General features: G+C 46.0%; 1 protein-coding gene across 1 annotated transcript; it reads right to left on the bottom strand.

Moving 5' to 3' along the window:
* Positions 1-7,410: 7,410 nt before the first annotated feature.
* Positions 7,411-11,714, bottom strand: LOC127335778 (uncharacterized membrane protein At1g16860). Its single transcript, XM_051362508.2, has 4 exons — positions 11,251-11,714; positions 10,556-10,711; positions 7,771-7,982; positions 7,411-7,677 (listed from the first exon to the last, which is right to left on the bottom strand). The coding sequence occupies exons 1-4, from the start codon at positions 11,638-11,640 to the stop codon at positions 7,479-7,481; spliced, it is 957 nt and encodes a 318-aa protein (XP_051218468.1). The 5' UTR covers positions 11,641-11,714; the 3' UTR covers positions 7,411-7,478.
* Positions 11,715-12,587: the final 873 nt, after the last annotated feature.

Raw genomic sequence — 12,587 nt, 5'->3', positions numbered from 1 at the left:
ACAGGGGGTCTTTTGCTTTCTTGTTTCTAGATTGAGAAACATCTTCATCCATTCTTCCCTCAAAGGGAGAAGAATCTGAAATATCTTCAGTCGCAACTGACTTGCTTTTCCTCCTCTTCAGTGCATCTGCATTAGCTTTCTTCAAAGCAGCTAGTTCTTTGCTCAGTGCAATCATGTGCTTGTCTGCTATTTCCTTTGTTTTCTCAGAAACTGCCAATTCAACAGCGAGTTTTGAAAAATCATTGCAAAGATTTCCATACCGCAGTAACCTCATGTCTTTTCTAGACATTTTCTCTGTTTTTTTTTCAGACTGGCTCGACAATGGATGGAACAATATCAGGAGGGGGTAGGGACCACCTAGGTAGAATGTAGTGCTCAGGTATCTCTCGCACTTCACCAATGTAAGACATTACTTTCATAATGTGGCAACAAAGAATTCCATCCTTGTAAAACTTGCAGCACTGGCAGTTGTACATGAGATTTTCAAGATCAACGTCAACCACATAGGTTCTTCTGCCATAACCATAGACAGTACCTTGCACTGGGAAAACCTCAAACACCCACCACCACAGTCCCTAGCATTGTAGGATGTTATCTTCCGCAATTCCAGCTGGAAAATGTTGTAGATGGGTAGAGTGTAGGTTTGCAATATTTGATCCTCCATTGGAAAATCTCCCCACAACCTGACAACTTTGTCCATTCCCATGAAATCATGCCCATCCTCAGCAGAATCAATCTTCTCTTGTAATTTCATGTACTGCTTGAAGAAATTAAGTAGGCTTGCGCGTGGTTGTATGTACTGCTTCAAAACAGCATTAAACCCTTCACTGCGAGCTGTTGTTTGCAAGAATGGGAAAAAGCGCTTCATGAAATAAGCAGGAACAAAACATTTCCTTAGTCCATAGATGTCCTTGAAATGATCATTATCAACAACATCATGTTTTTGGATCATCTCAGCCCACCTAGTTTCAAATTCTTCTTCAGTAACACTATAGTCAATAACATCATTGAAATCTCTTCTCAAGTCTTCTCTTTTGGCTGCCATAGGACCAATTTTTTCCTGAACCTTCTGCATGATATGCCATCTGCAGTTCCGGTGAATGGTGTCAGGGAAAACCATTTCAATTGCAGTCCTCATAGCTACATCCTGGTCAGTAATGATATTCAGAGGGTGCAAACCATCCATTGCTACTAAGAATGTCCGAAATAGCCACTCAAAGTTCGCAACCCTCTCATTCCTCAGGAAACCACAGCCAAGCTGTATGGACTGACCATATCTATTGATTCCAATGAATGGTGCGCAAGGCATGTTATACTGATTAGTCATGAAGGTTGTGTCAAACGATATGCAATCATTGTACAGCTTGTACACATCTCTGGCTGCACCATCAACCCAAAAGATGTTCTCAACCCTATTGTCATCGTCTAGCTTGTAGTCATAATAAAACCTAGGATCATCCTCTTTTAGCTTCTCAAAGTATTTCAACAACTCAGGGATGTCTTTGATTTTGCGCTCTTCACTATGTTGGGCTCTGTAATTGCTAATGGTTTTAGTACTGTAAGGTACATTCTGCTTGCTTCCATATAATTCCGCCATGATTTCCATAATCCTACCCGAACTGAGATTTACATCACTTAGCAAATCAATGAACTTCTTCTCTTCTTTTGGAATTTTGTTGTGCGACCTCAAGAATTTTTTCAGAGCAAATTTCTCAACAAATTCATGCGTATGCTCCTCGACAAACTGAGTAACTTCCCATCTGGCACCAGATCTTTTAATCCTCATTTTTGCCTTGCAATCTGCCAATTTTGTGATAGTTCGGTTTCTAATCTTCACAGGAGTAGGTGGTAATGAATTGTTCCCCGCTTTATTGCAAACAAACAAGCATTTGTCTTTCTCTCCATCTTTTGTAGACTTCCTAGATGATTCAATCCTAACAGAGAAGCCAACATGATGCGCATACCTATTGTAATGTGACAGAGCAGCTTCCCAGGTGTCAAATTTCATGCCAAGGAATGGTGTCTTGGGGGAAAAACCTTCTGGTGTTGACTGAACTTCACCTTCCTCACCACTGTCCTCACTTGGTAAAGTCACACCTGTCTGGAAACCTGATCCGGCGTTAGTGCCTCTGTCCGAAGTGTCCTTTGGGTCGACTTGTGCATCACTACTCTGACCAGCCGAATATGGACCAAATGGCCCAGTTGCATCAACATTTTCCCAATTAGGACCACCATGAGATGTTCCTGCAGCATTGCTGTTACTCCCAGGAACTGTACCTTGGTCAGGAGTGCTTTCTGAAACTGGAGGAGCATGAGATGATCCAGCTTCATTGTCATTGCTTCCAGGAGCAAAATCTTGGTCAGCTGGCTCGTTCAGATCAATTCCGAACCAGAAATCAAAACCTCTCGGCATCTGCAACAGTTGCACAGAGTTATAAGATGAGAAATTATACAGTTCAATAACTAAATGAACAAGAATTTCTTTTTTCACATCGCATTTAATTGCTGATTTTATGGATGTTGTTCAACATATTTTCATTTCACGTACTAACTAACTCCTTTTTTTGCCATAGGGGTACTGAAGTGATTGGTTGAAGATCATGCAAACACATCCAGGTGCAGGTACTGCAAATAGTTAACACCAAAAACACGGACCAAGTACGACCTGAACATTGCATCTCAGATGTACATTCTGTGTGGAACATGGTGATGTAAGTAGTAAGGCATGCTTTTGGACCTAGTATCCTAAGTAGTATCATCTGGTTTTATCCGAAAACTGTTGCAGATGCCGTTACTTTTGGATCAAAATACATCCATCAGATGTGACTATCTAGATGATTTCCCTGTTTGATATATCTTCAGCAAAATTACTTTTGGATGAAATCTAATGCATGAACTAGAATCAGCTCTGATGTATTTTCTCCATATGCATAACTGAATTTCTTTTTTTGCTTCTAGATTTGTTGTGTGTAACATCATAACTGAAATATAACTGGATGTCTGTCATGTTAAGATTGGCATGATGCTTTTAAAGAGAAATATGATGTTACTTCTACTGTTTGATGTATCTACTGAAAATTATTGATTTTTCATGAACACAAACTAATGCAGAAAACTTCAGTGTCAATTACATTGCTGCTCAGGATAGGAAACTATCTTTTTGAACAAACTACTGGATGTTTGTTATTTTATCATTGTCAAGAAAGCATAAAACCTGAGATGTTTTTCATATGTAGTGAAGATGTCCTTTTATACCCATTTTTCCCTGATACTTTCTTTGCCAAATGGACAAAATCATGTGCATAACTGGATTATACTGCCTGTACTGTGTATAGATGTAAGCAGGTTCAGTACATGTAAGATGGATGGATGAACAACAAATCAGGTAAGCAACAAATTTCTGGGGTAGATGTTAGCAGGACTCTTGGGGTAGATGTAAAGAACAAGAGGTTATTCCTTTCTCATGTAGATGTGATGTTTCAGCTTGTACCTGTTTTTCAAACTCCTGGTAGATATAATTTGCTGCTGCCTGACGGGATGTTGTTCAAATCCCTGAAAGAGTCGCCAGATCGAGATTGCTGGGTAGTTTCTTTGTTCGGAGTTGGAGGATGTTGATTTGAGTCTTCAGTTTTCGCTGGATCTGGTGGTAGATGTAATTTCTGGATCTGGTTTCGTGAGCAGGGAGGAAGGAAAACGAAGAAGAACGTACGGCCAGAGAGGGGAAAGTTTCACGTTTTTGGGGCTGGGTATGATCTTCGGGACGACCTGGTCCCACAGTTTTTTGTCTAGACGTTTGGCTGGTGCCAACCTGTGTTCACACGGGACAGCACGTGGTGGTCCACGTTTTTGCTTTTTCAGGAAGTAAATACCGTTCAGAAAAGGAAAGTTTCGGTGACCTGGCTGTAACTTAAAACTAGGCTGACCTGAACGTAGTCGCGTCCTATATATGCCCCATAAACTGGTTTTGGGTGGAGGTTTTGACGAGGTGGTTCAGTCCATATGATAACTTATCGTCCATGTCGAAGAAACGTCCAAAAGAGGTGTTCAGAGTTTAGAGGGATAGTATTTTATCCCATCTTCCTACTTCAGAGACTTCTCCGTAGCTCAACTAGCCCTACTACTACATTCCAAATGTGTGACTTCTAGAAGAACTTCCTGCTTCGTGCTCGGAAAACGAATTTCCCCGGTCTCATTTCCGTTGGTATCGCGCGCGTGACATCAGTGCAAACCTGATACAGATATACTTCTTGTTTGAGAGAGATGGTTATGCTTCTTCTACAATCCCCGTCACGGTCACGGTAGCAGCACAGCGCACAGGAAGCGTGAGACGGTTATTCTTTTGCTCCGTACCTTTTCCACCTGATAGTTGGAGGAAGGAATGGAGCTGTTGTACATGGGTGGCAATCGGGGGAAGGAAGGTGTATAGGTTTGCAGAGGTGGAGAACCACAAAGACAGGGGGAACACTTCTGCTCATCATCTTCGGCAAGGTTGTTTTGATTGGGCTGTTGGGCATCGCTTCTGTTTGAGTACTGACCGTATGAAAGTGAACTTGTGGACATCACCGTCCAGGCATTTGACGGAGAACTGGGTGTACGGCGATAGCTCCGTTGTTTTGCTTGGGCTGTTGGGCATCTCTACTGCTTGAGTACTGTCCGGGTGGAAGTGAACTTGTGGATTACGAACAAAACCTCACCGTCCCTCAGGCATCTGATGGAGAACCCCTAGTTATGTGTAAGATGTACAGTAGCACCGTACATGGAGTAGCATCCCGGTGGCGAGGAGGTCTTCTGGGAACACCATACAGTACCAATTGGCACCTGAAGTCTTTTCCAGAATCCATCCCATCACTACAGCTAGGAGAACTCTGGCTGAAGCTCTAACCAACAACAACTGGATTGATGACATGAGAAAGCCAATAACAACCGGGGCACTTTTTCAGGTGTTGACAGTACATGAAGAGATCATGAATTTCCAGCTTCGGCCTGATACGGAGGACAAATGGACATGGCTCTGGGAAGCTAAAAGATCGGCATATCAGCGAAAGCACTTTGCGGGATCCACTACTTGTGATTCAGCGAAAGCAATATGGAGTTCTTGGGCACCTCTTCACTGTAAGCTTGCGGGTTGGCTGCTCATCAAGAGCAGAACGTGGACAGCAGATCGGTTGGCCAAAAGAGGCCTCCCACGCAATGAAAAATGTGTTTTTTGCAACTCTGCTGAAGAAGATGCTAAACACTTGTTTGTGGGATGTGCAGTGGAAGAAATTATGTGGGGATCCATACTGGATTGGACTGGATTCCCTCGGGTCCGATCTGGACAGAGAAAAATAACCGTGCATTCAGGAAAGAATTCAAACCAATTCAGATGATTGTTGTCCAGATCAGAGCGGAAGCACGTCAACGGAGTTGGGAAACTGGGGTTTGTCTCCTTCAAGCAGTATGAGTAGCTAGGCTGGTTTCCTTGGGCCGGTCGTCTCAGTCATCTACTTTTTCTTTTGCTTCTTCTGTAGTTCTCTTAGTTAGAGCTATGGAAGCACACTTTGGAATCAAAATGGTTTAGACTTAGCATAACTAAGACTGAGTACTTGCAATGTGGCTTTAGTGGTGTTAGGTGAGTAGAGGGAGATGCTAGTTTAGAAGGACAAATAGTGTCTAAGAGGGACACCCTCCTATACATGGGATCAATGCTGCAAAGTAATAATGATATCGACGAAGATGGTTGCCACAAGATCAAGGAAGGATGGATAAAGTGGCGACAAGCACCTGGCATCCTATGTGACAAGAAGGTCTCACAAAAACTAAAAGGTAAGTTCTAAAGGACAACAATCAGACCGCTAAAAAATAACACATACAACAAATGAGTGTTGCGGAGATGCGCATGCTACGGTAGATGGGTGACCATACAAGAAATGATCGGGTTAGGAATGAGGTAATACACGATAGGTTGGGGTGTCACTGATCGACGAGAAGCTAGACCAACACCGACCACGGTGGTTTGGTCATATCTAGCGAAAGCCTCCGCAAGCACCAGTCAGGAGTATGAAAAATACAATAAGGAGAAAAGTTGACATGGGCGGAGGTGGTACAAAAAGAAGACTGGAATGCCCCTAAGGGCATCTCCAGCGGGGCTACCCATCCTGTCTTGGGCTGTCCGAAATGGTCCACGCGAACAGACACGCACGCTCTAGTGGCACGACCCAAACAGACCGACTCGCACGGACCGACTTATCCATTCACCAAATTTGGGTCACGGATGCGTCGAGTCGGAGAGCACACGCGTCCTCCGCTTGGCCATCCTGGGCCCTCCCAAAATGGCCAAAATGGAACGAATAGGTCACGTCGCTGGAGGCGCTGGCCTGTCAGGACGGACATCAGCCCAATTTCTATCGGCGGCGCGACCCATAATCGGAAAATTGGGGTCGCCCCGCTGAAAATGCCCTAAAGATTTGGCTTTTTATAGGGCTGCATGAACATCGGCGATCCATGTGCCAGAATCTATGTTTACTTGTTCTCTTTTCTCTCTCCTACAGTCCTACTTGTGGTTTCTTTTTGTTCTCGTTGGGTTTCATATCTAGGCTATCCAACTAGCTTGAAAAAAAAGGCTTTGATGTTGTTGTTGTTTCACTAGGTTAGAATTGAAGTATTTGAAGAAGGGTTGTTTTGATTTACTAAAGCCATTTAGAAAGCTGTGCAAAATGACAGCAGCCAGAACAAGGGAGAAGATTAGATCATCCAAAAGAATTTGTTTTCTGATTAAGTGATTATAATTTAAATCTATGACTAGGCTTCCTTCGGGAAACAAATGTGTTGGGAAGCGTGAATGCAAAGACTTGCTCCCACTGACCGCACCATCTTTGCAATGGCTCGGTAGAGCAAATGTCTAACCTGAATGTAAGATATGAAATTCTAATTGGTACAACAAAAGTTGTGCTTGTGGAACTTTACGTCTTAAACTTAAATTTAAAATAAAGACCCAAGTATGTCCTATGCTCCCATCAAATTTGACCTCTGGGCTTTCTGCACATCTTTTGTTGTTTTCGCTGCTTGAAGTGATTGCGACAACTACGAAGAGACGATGCTTTTCCCACCAATGCACTGAAAGAACTATCCCTTTGAGCAAAAGCAAACGGTCTCAAAACCGGATAATATGTTTGGTCAAGCAAACTATGAAGGCTTCTATAAGGCCACTGGGAAAAATTATAGTATCGGCCAAACTACTGAGGGACAAACAAAGCAAAATGACGACAGTATAGCACCAGCAAACAGCCAATGAAATAAGATGACAGGGTCCATCGCTAGTTAAGACGGGACGCCAATAATGAGTAAGAATGTGGATTCTTATGTATATGGTTACCTAATACTAGACCTGTGAGTCCTCATGCAAAGTTTGTGGTCCCATACAAAAGAGGGTTTCAGGGGGGAAGGGATTTCATTAAAGTTGTTAGCTGTTGTTACATCTCATCAGTTGTCATAATACTTCATGAAATTCCAGAATTTGGTATGAAGTAACTCTTGTCTACCAGTCTCAAAACTATTCCATCAAAATAAGCTGGAAGGAGAAATGACAGCAACACACAACCTGTAGATACAGGTTCACGTGGAGGAAGTATCATGAGATCTTCATTCTTCTTGCTTAAAATTCCAATCACGCTCAACCGCATGCCTTCTTGGATATATCTACAAGTTCGTGCAATAATGTATAAGATTCCAAGAGCTCAGTCTACAAAGAGACAGACAAAAGGTGTGGATATCCAGGATAAATTTGATTACCCTTCCTCAAGACGGATAATCTGAGCTTCTTCAGAAGAAAGATTTCTTTCTTCTAGCCAACATTTCAAGGTTGAAGATAGTTCAATATTTCTGCTTGTTGACACCAGAACATTTTCATCGATCAATGGAACCACTTTCGTGCGGTACCCAGCTTTCACCAATGCTCTTTTACCTGATTTTGCATCCGTTATGTAGAAATCAGCAGCAAACCTCTGCCAAACTCCACAGAATATTTAAATGAGAAAAATATCATACTCCCTCCTTGCCACAATGTAGTGCATATAAGTTTTTTAAAATGTCAATTGATGTAAAGTTTGACCAGGTTTACTGAAATGTTCGAGTATGTATCTGCGGTATCTTAATACAAATCTACAGTAAAGGCAGAAGTACTTTAGAATTACAAAACTGCAAGACCAGTGAGTCAAGAAGAGTATAATGCAAGTGAACTGGAGTTCCAAGGAATCAAAATTCTTCAGAAGCTAATAAGAACAATTCATTATTACAAGGGCATACCCTTTTAAGACGAATAATATACACATATTGAACTATCAGCTAAAACCTCTTCACATTTGTACACAATTGAGAATAGGCATGTAACACCCCGACCACCGCCCCGGTCGGGCATGTCACCCCTGGCAGCTCTATAGGATCTCTAGACTAGCCCCACATAGCAACACATGTCTTTCCTGCGCACTTTGTCCTCACTCGTGCGCACTCGGGAAGGACTTCCCGGTCGGTCACTCATCCTCAAATCGCTCCAGGCCAAGCACGCTTAACCTCGGAGTTCTTTGGGGATGAGCTTCCGGAAAAGAAGTTGCAACTTGTTGATATGAGTATCCTACCAATCTTATTGAGCCCTCGGCCAGGATATCACAATCATCCCCCCTTAGAAGATCACGCCCTCGTCGATCAGCCCCAAGCCAGGAACTTCCCCTCTTGGCACACGTTTGTGCGTCCAGTGCCGGCACATGTGCCATGTCGTGTGCCACGACGGGCCACACCAGCCATGCGCAACATGCCCGAACCCCTAACCCGCACACGCCCGTGTAACCGCGAAGGTTGGCTCTGGTACCAAATGTAACACCCCGACCACCCCCTGGTCGGGCATGTCACCCCTGGCAGTTCTCTACGATCTCTAGACTAGCCCCACTTACCAACACATGTCTTTCCTGCGCACTTTGTCCTCACTCGTACGCACCCGGGAAGGACTTGCCGGTCGGTCACCCGTCCTCAAATCTCTCCAGGCCAAGCACGCTTAACCTCGGAGTTCTTTGGGGATGAGCATCCGGAAAAGAAGTTGCAACTTTTTTTTTTTTTTTGAGAATTTCTCCGCATTCATATCACGGAAAGATACAATGTTGTTGACCCTTACAAGCACCGAGAAACACAAACACAAAGGACCAAGAACACCTAGAACACCCTAAGACCACCATAACCCATGAAGATCACCGGAGCCCTGTGTCATCATCCCATAAACTTGAGAGAAGACCCCTGCAGCCGAAAGAACTACAACCAAGCGCAAGCAGGTCATCATCTTCGACCACGGTGCAATTGCCACCACGCTGCTTCCTCCATCCTTGACGCCAGCGCCGAGAAGGCATGGACACCAATCCAACACGCCTGCAGTAGCCGTCGCCATCTTTGGCTTTGAGTACCGCGAAAAGTGTGTCCCTTCCAGAAGGAAGGGAACTCGAGTCAACCGACCGGTCCAGCACCGCGGCCGGGCCATCCGCCCGGGCAAACCAGGAACTCCCTCCAGCATCAGCGCCGCGGCCGAGCCATCCGCCCGGGCAAACCAGGAACTCCCTCCAGCATCAGCGCCGAGGAAGAAGAAGAACAGCAGCAACAAATCATACCGACAAGGAGGAAGAAGGGTCTTTCTCCTGACCATCTGGCCGATTTTGGCGTCGCCACGTCGGACCGCCTCCTCCCCTCGCCACCAAGGCCGACCGGAAGAAGCTGCAAAATGTGACAGCCGCAAGCCACCAGAAGAACACAAAGCTTAAAAAGGAAGACAGTGGTGCCATCTCCTTCCTCTCCCTCGCCACCACGGCCGGCCGAGGAGAAGGCAACAACATCAGCACTCAAACTCCACGGCAGGGTCAAAATTCGACTGTGCCCGGGGAATCCACCCTCCCCCGATCCGCAGATCTGAGAGGAAACCAGGCCAGCAGCTCGCCGGCACCGCCACAAGTGGCCTTGCCGAGATGGGGATCGAGCTCCAGCATCCTTATTCCGACGCGACGTCGCCTCCACCATCTCGACGCCGTCCCAGAACACCACACGAAGACTAGGCCGAACGCTTCCCGGCGCAGCAGAGGAAGAGCCCCCGCCGCCACCATGCCACCAGGGCTTTGCCCAGCGGCGCCACCGGCGGCAGCGGCGGGAGGAGGGGGTGCGTTGGGGGCTAGGGTTGGGGTCGTGCGGGAGGAGGTTGGGGGTCGTTGAGATGAAATTAATTTCTAAGTTGCAACTTGTTGATATCACAAGGCATTAGGATTTCATTTCAATATCGTGCATGAACTGGAATTAAAACAATGTGGCATCACTAATGGTATTGTGCATGACCTTATAGCATATTTGCAAGACAGTTGCAGTGCATAGACTACCTTAAGGCACAATAACAGAATATAAGCCATTCCATCTATTTTTCGCTGGGGCTACTACGTAATCATTCCGATCAGATAGATTGCAGGATGAACGGAATGAATGTGCATTTAACAAACGAAAAGGATAAATGAAATTTCTGCAAATTACATGCAGATAGGCCACAAAGTATTCTTACCTCAGCATGTGTCAGCTTCCATCTTGAACAATTATTCACAGGATTTGCCAGCTCAGAACCCCATCTACCACATTTTCTAAGCAGCGTAGATGTGTATACACAGTTCTCCACCTTCTCATACGAAGAAATCAACGAAATGTCCCCACATGAAACCAACTGCATAAAAGAAGGAACAATACAACATGCATGATATCAGCACGCCGATCCGTCTACTCACATTGTTAAAACACACAAGAGAAAACAATGGTTGTACTGCAAAAATAAATCGGCAAGCCCACAAACAAAAATGAAGAATCCTTAGCCTTCACATAGAAGTTATTATTACTTCTGCAAGCTTGACAAATAAAGCAGGGTACTCTTTTCCCCTTGCAGGATTATAATAACCACCCACCGAAGGTTCTACTCTGATCTGAGGGAACAAACTTTGGAGATAAGGTCAACGAGCACATAACTGGAACTGAGACAAGTTGCGGAATGGCTACGTTGCGTGCATCATACTCAAGCAATCCTATCTTAGAAATAGGTAGTACTACATTTAATTCATACCAGATTTTACTGAAATTGCTGCTCCGCTAAATGGCTGCTCGATTTTAGCAGGCACGAGGATTCAGAACAGAGCAATCGGATTTCCTAGATCAATTGCATTGCAGTGCAACAAAAGAATAGGTAGCAAGTGAGGAATTGAAAAAACGTACGCCGGTGATCTTGACGAGCTGGCCGTCGGCGGCGACGCGGAGGCTGGAGGGCTGGAGGCCGTCGACGAACCGGCGCAGCGCGCGGCCCGACGCGGCATTCCAGAGGAGGAACGCGGAGACGGCGGCCGAGAGCAGCAGCGCGAGCAGGAGCAGCACGGGGCTGCGCACGACGGCGAGGACGAGGGCGCCGAGCCCGATCCCCACCGCGAGCAGCGCCGCGACCGCCAGCGCCGCCGCCCTCGGGAACGGCGCGGGCACCGGGGCCCTCGAATCTCCGGCCGTGGCGCAGAGGTCGTTCAGGGCGGCCGCGGTCGCGCCGGCCTCGGCGTCCTCGTCGTCGGCGGGGGCGGTGGCGCCGCGCCGCTTGCCGTCTTCCCCTCCCGGCAGCATATCCCCTCCGTCAGCCGCTCTGCTGGGTTCCGTTGCTGCTGGCTGCCGCCCACCGCGGTTTTCCCCAAAATTTCTTTTGACCTTTCTGCCCCACTTTTTCTCCGTGGTGGGCTTGGCTCTGCCGTGCGGTTTAAGGAAAACCAGCGTGGCGCACATCCTATGACATGTGGGGTCAACCGGCAGATGGACCTACTTGTCAGTGATTTGGTCCACGAATTGCAGATTAGCAGTGGAGTGATAAATACAGACACAGAACTAGTATCTCCGAGCTTACAGAGCCAAGAAAAAGTACGTACAAGTCCTTGTTTGTACTGTATCTAGTTGAACGATGACATGTGGGGCCATGTGTATCTGGGCTGCCGTGTCAGTGAGTGCGTAGTGCGATGCACTGTGGCTGCAGAGCTGGGACCGTTGATCAGTCCTCGCGTGCTCACTAGTCACATGAGCTCTCTACCACTCAGTGGACTGACTGAGTAGCTGCCACTGCTAGTGAAGCAGTCGGCTTCGTACACTGCCACAATGCCATGATACAGGCGTACCAGCTCCCTGACGCCTGGGCCCAGAAGCGTGTGGTTACCCGTCTGCCGAGTGGCTGGTTATCTTATGGGTAAGTATCCTTGTAATGACTCTCGGAATTAAGAACCTGACAAAGCTTTACGCAGCCTCGTGTGGAATGTTTAACTCCATCGGATGGACTGTTGAGGTCACGTGTCTAACCTTTTTCGATTCTTTCGAGTTTTGAATCCACGCTTGTGCCAAAGCACGGACAAATAGTGGAGACACGGGCTGCAGAGATAGTTAGGACATGTACAAATAATACTATACTTATTCGTGAACAGCTTCGATTTTTCACAGAGTTTTGGTTTGATTTTTTACCTATGTTATTTGCTGACACGTGTGGTGGTTTGCATCCATCGTGTTCTGTGTACCTATGGGGATATCTTGCA

This window comes from Lolium perenne, chromosome 2 (genome assembly GCF_019359855.2).
Source record: "Lolium perenne isolate Kyuss_39 chromosome 2, Kyuss_2.0, whole genome shotgun sequence".
NCBI classification, from domain to species: domain Eukaryota; kingdom Viridiplantae; phylum Streptophyta; class Magnoliopsida; order Poales; family Poaceae; genus Lolium; species Lolium perenne.
Note: the sequence above shows the minus strand (reverse complement) of the source record. Positions and strands in the feature narration are given on the sequence as shown.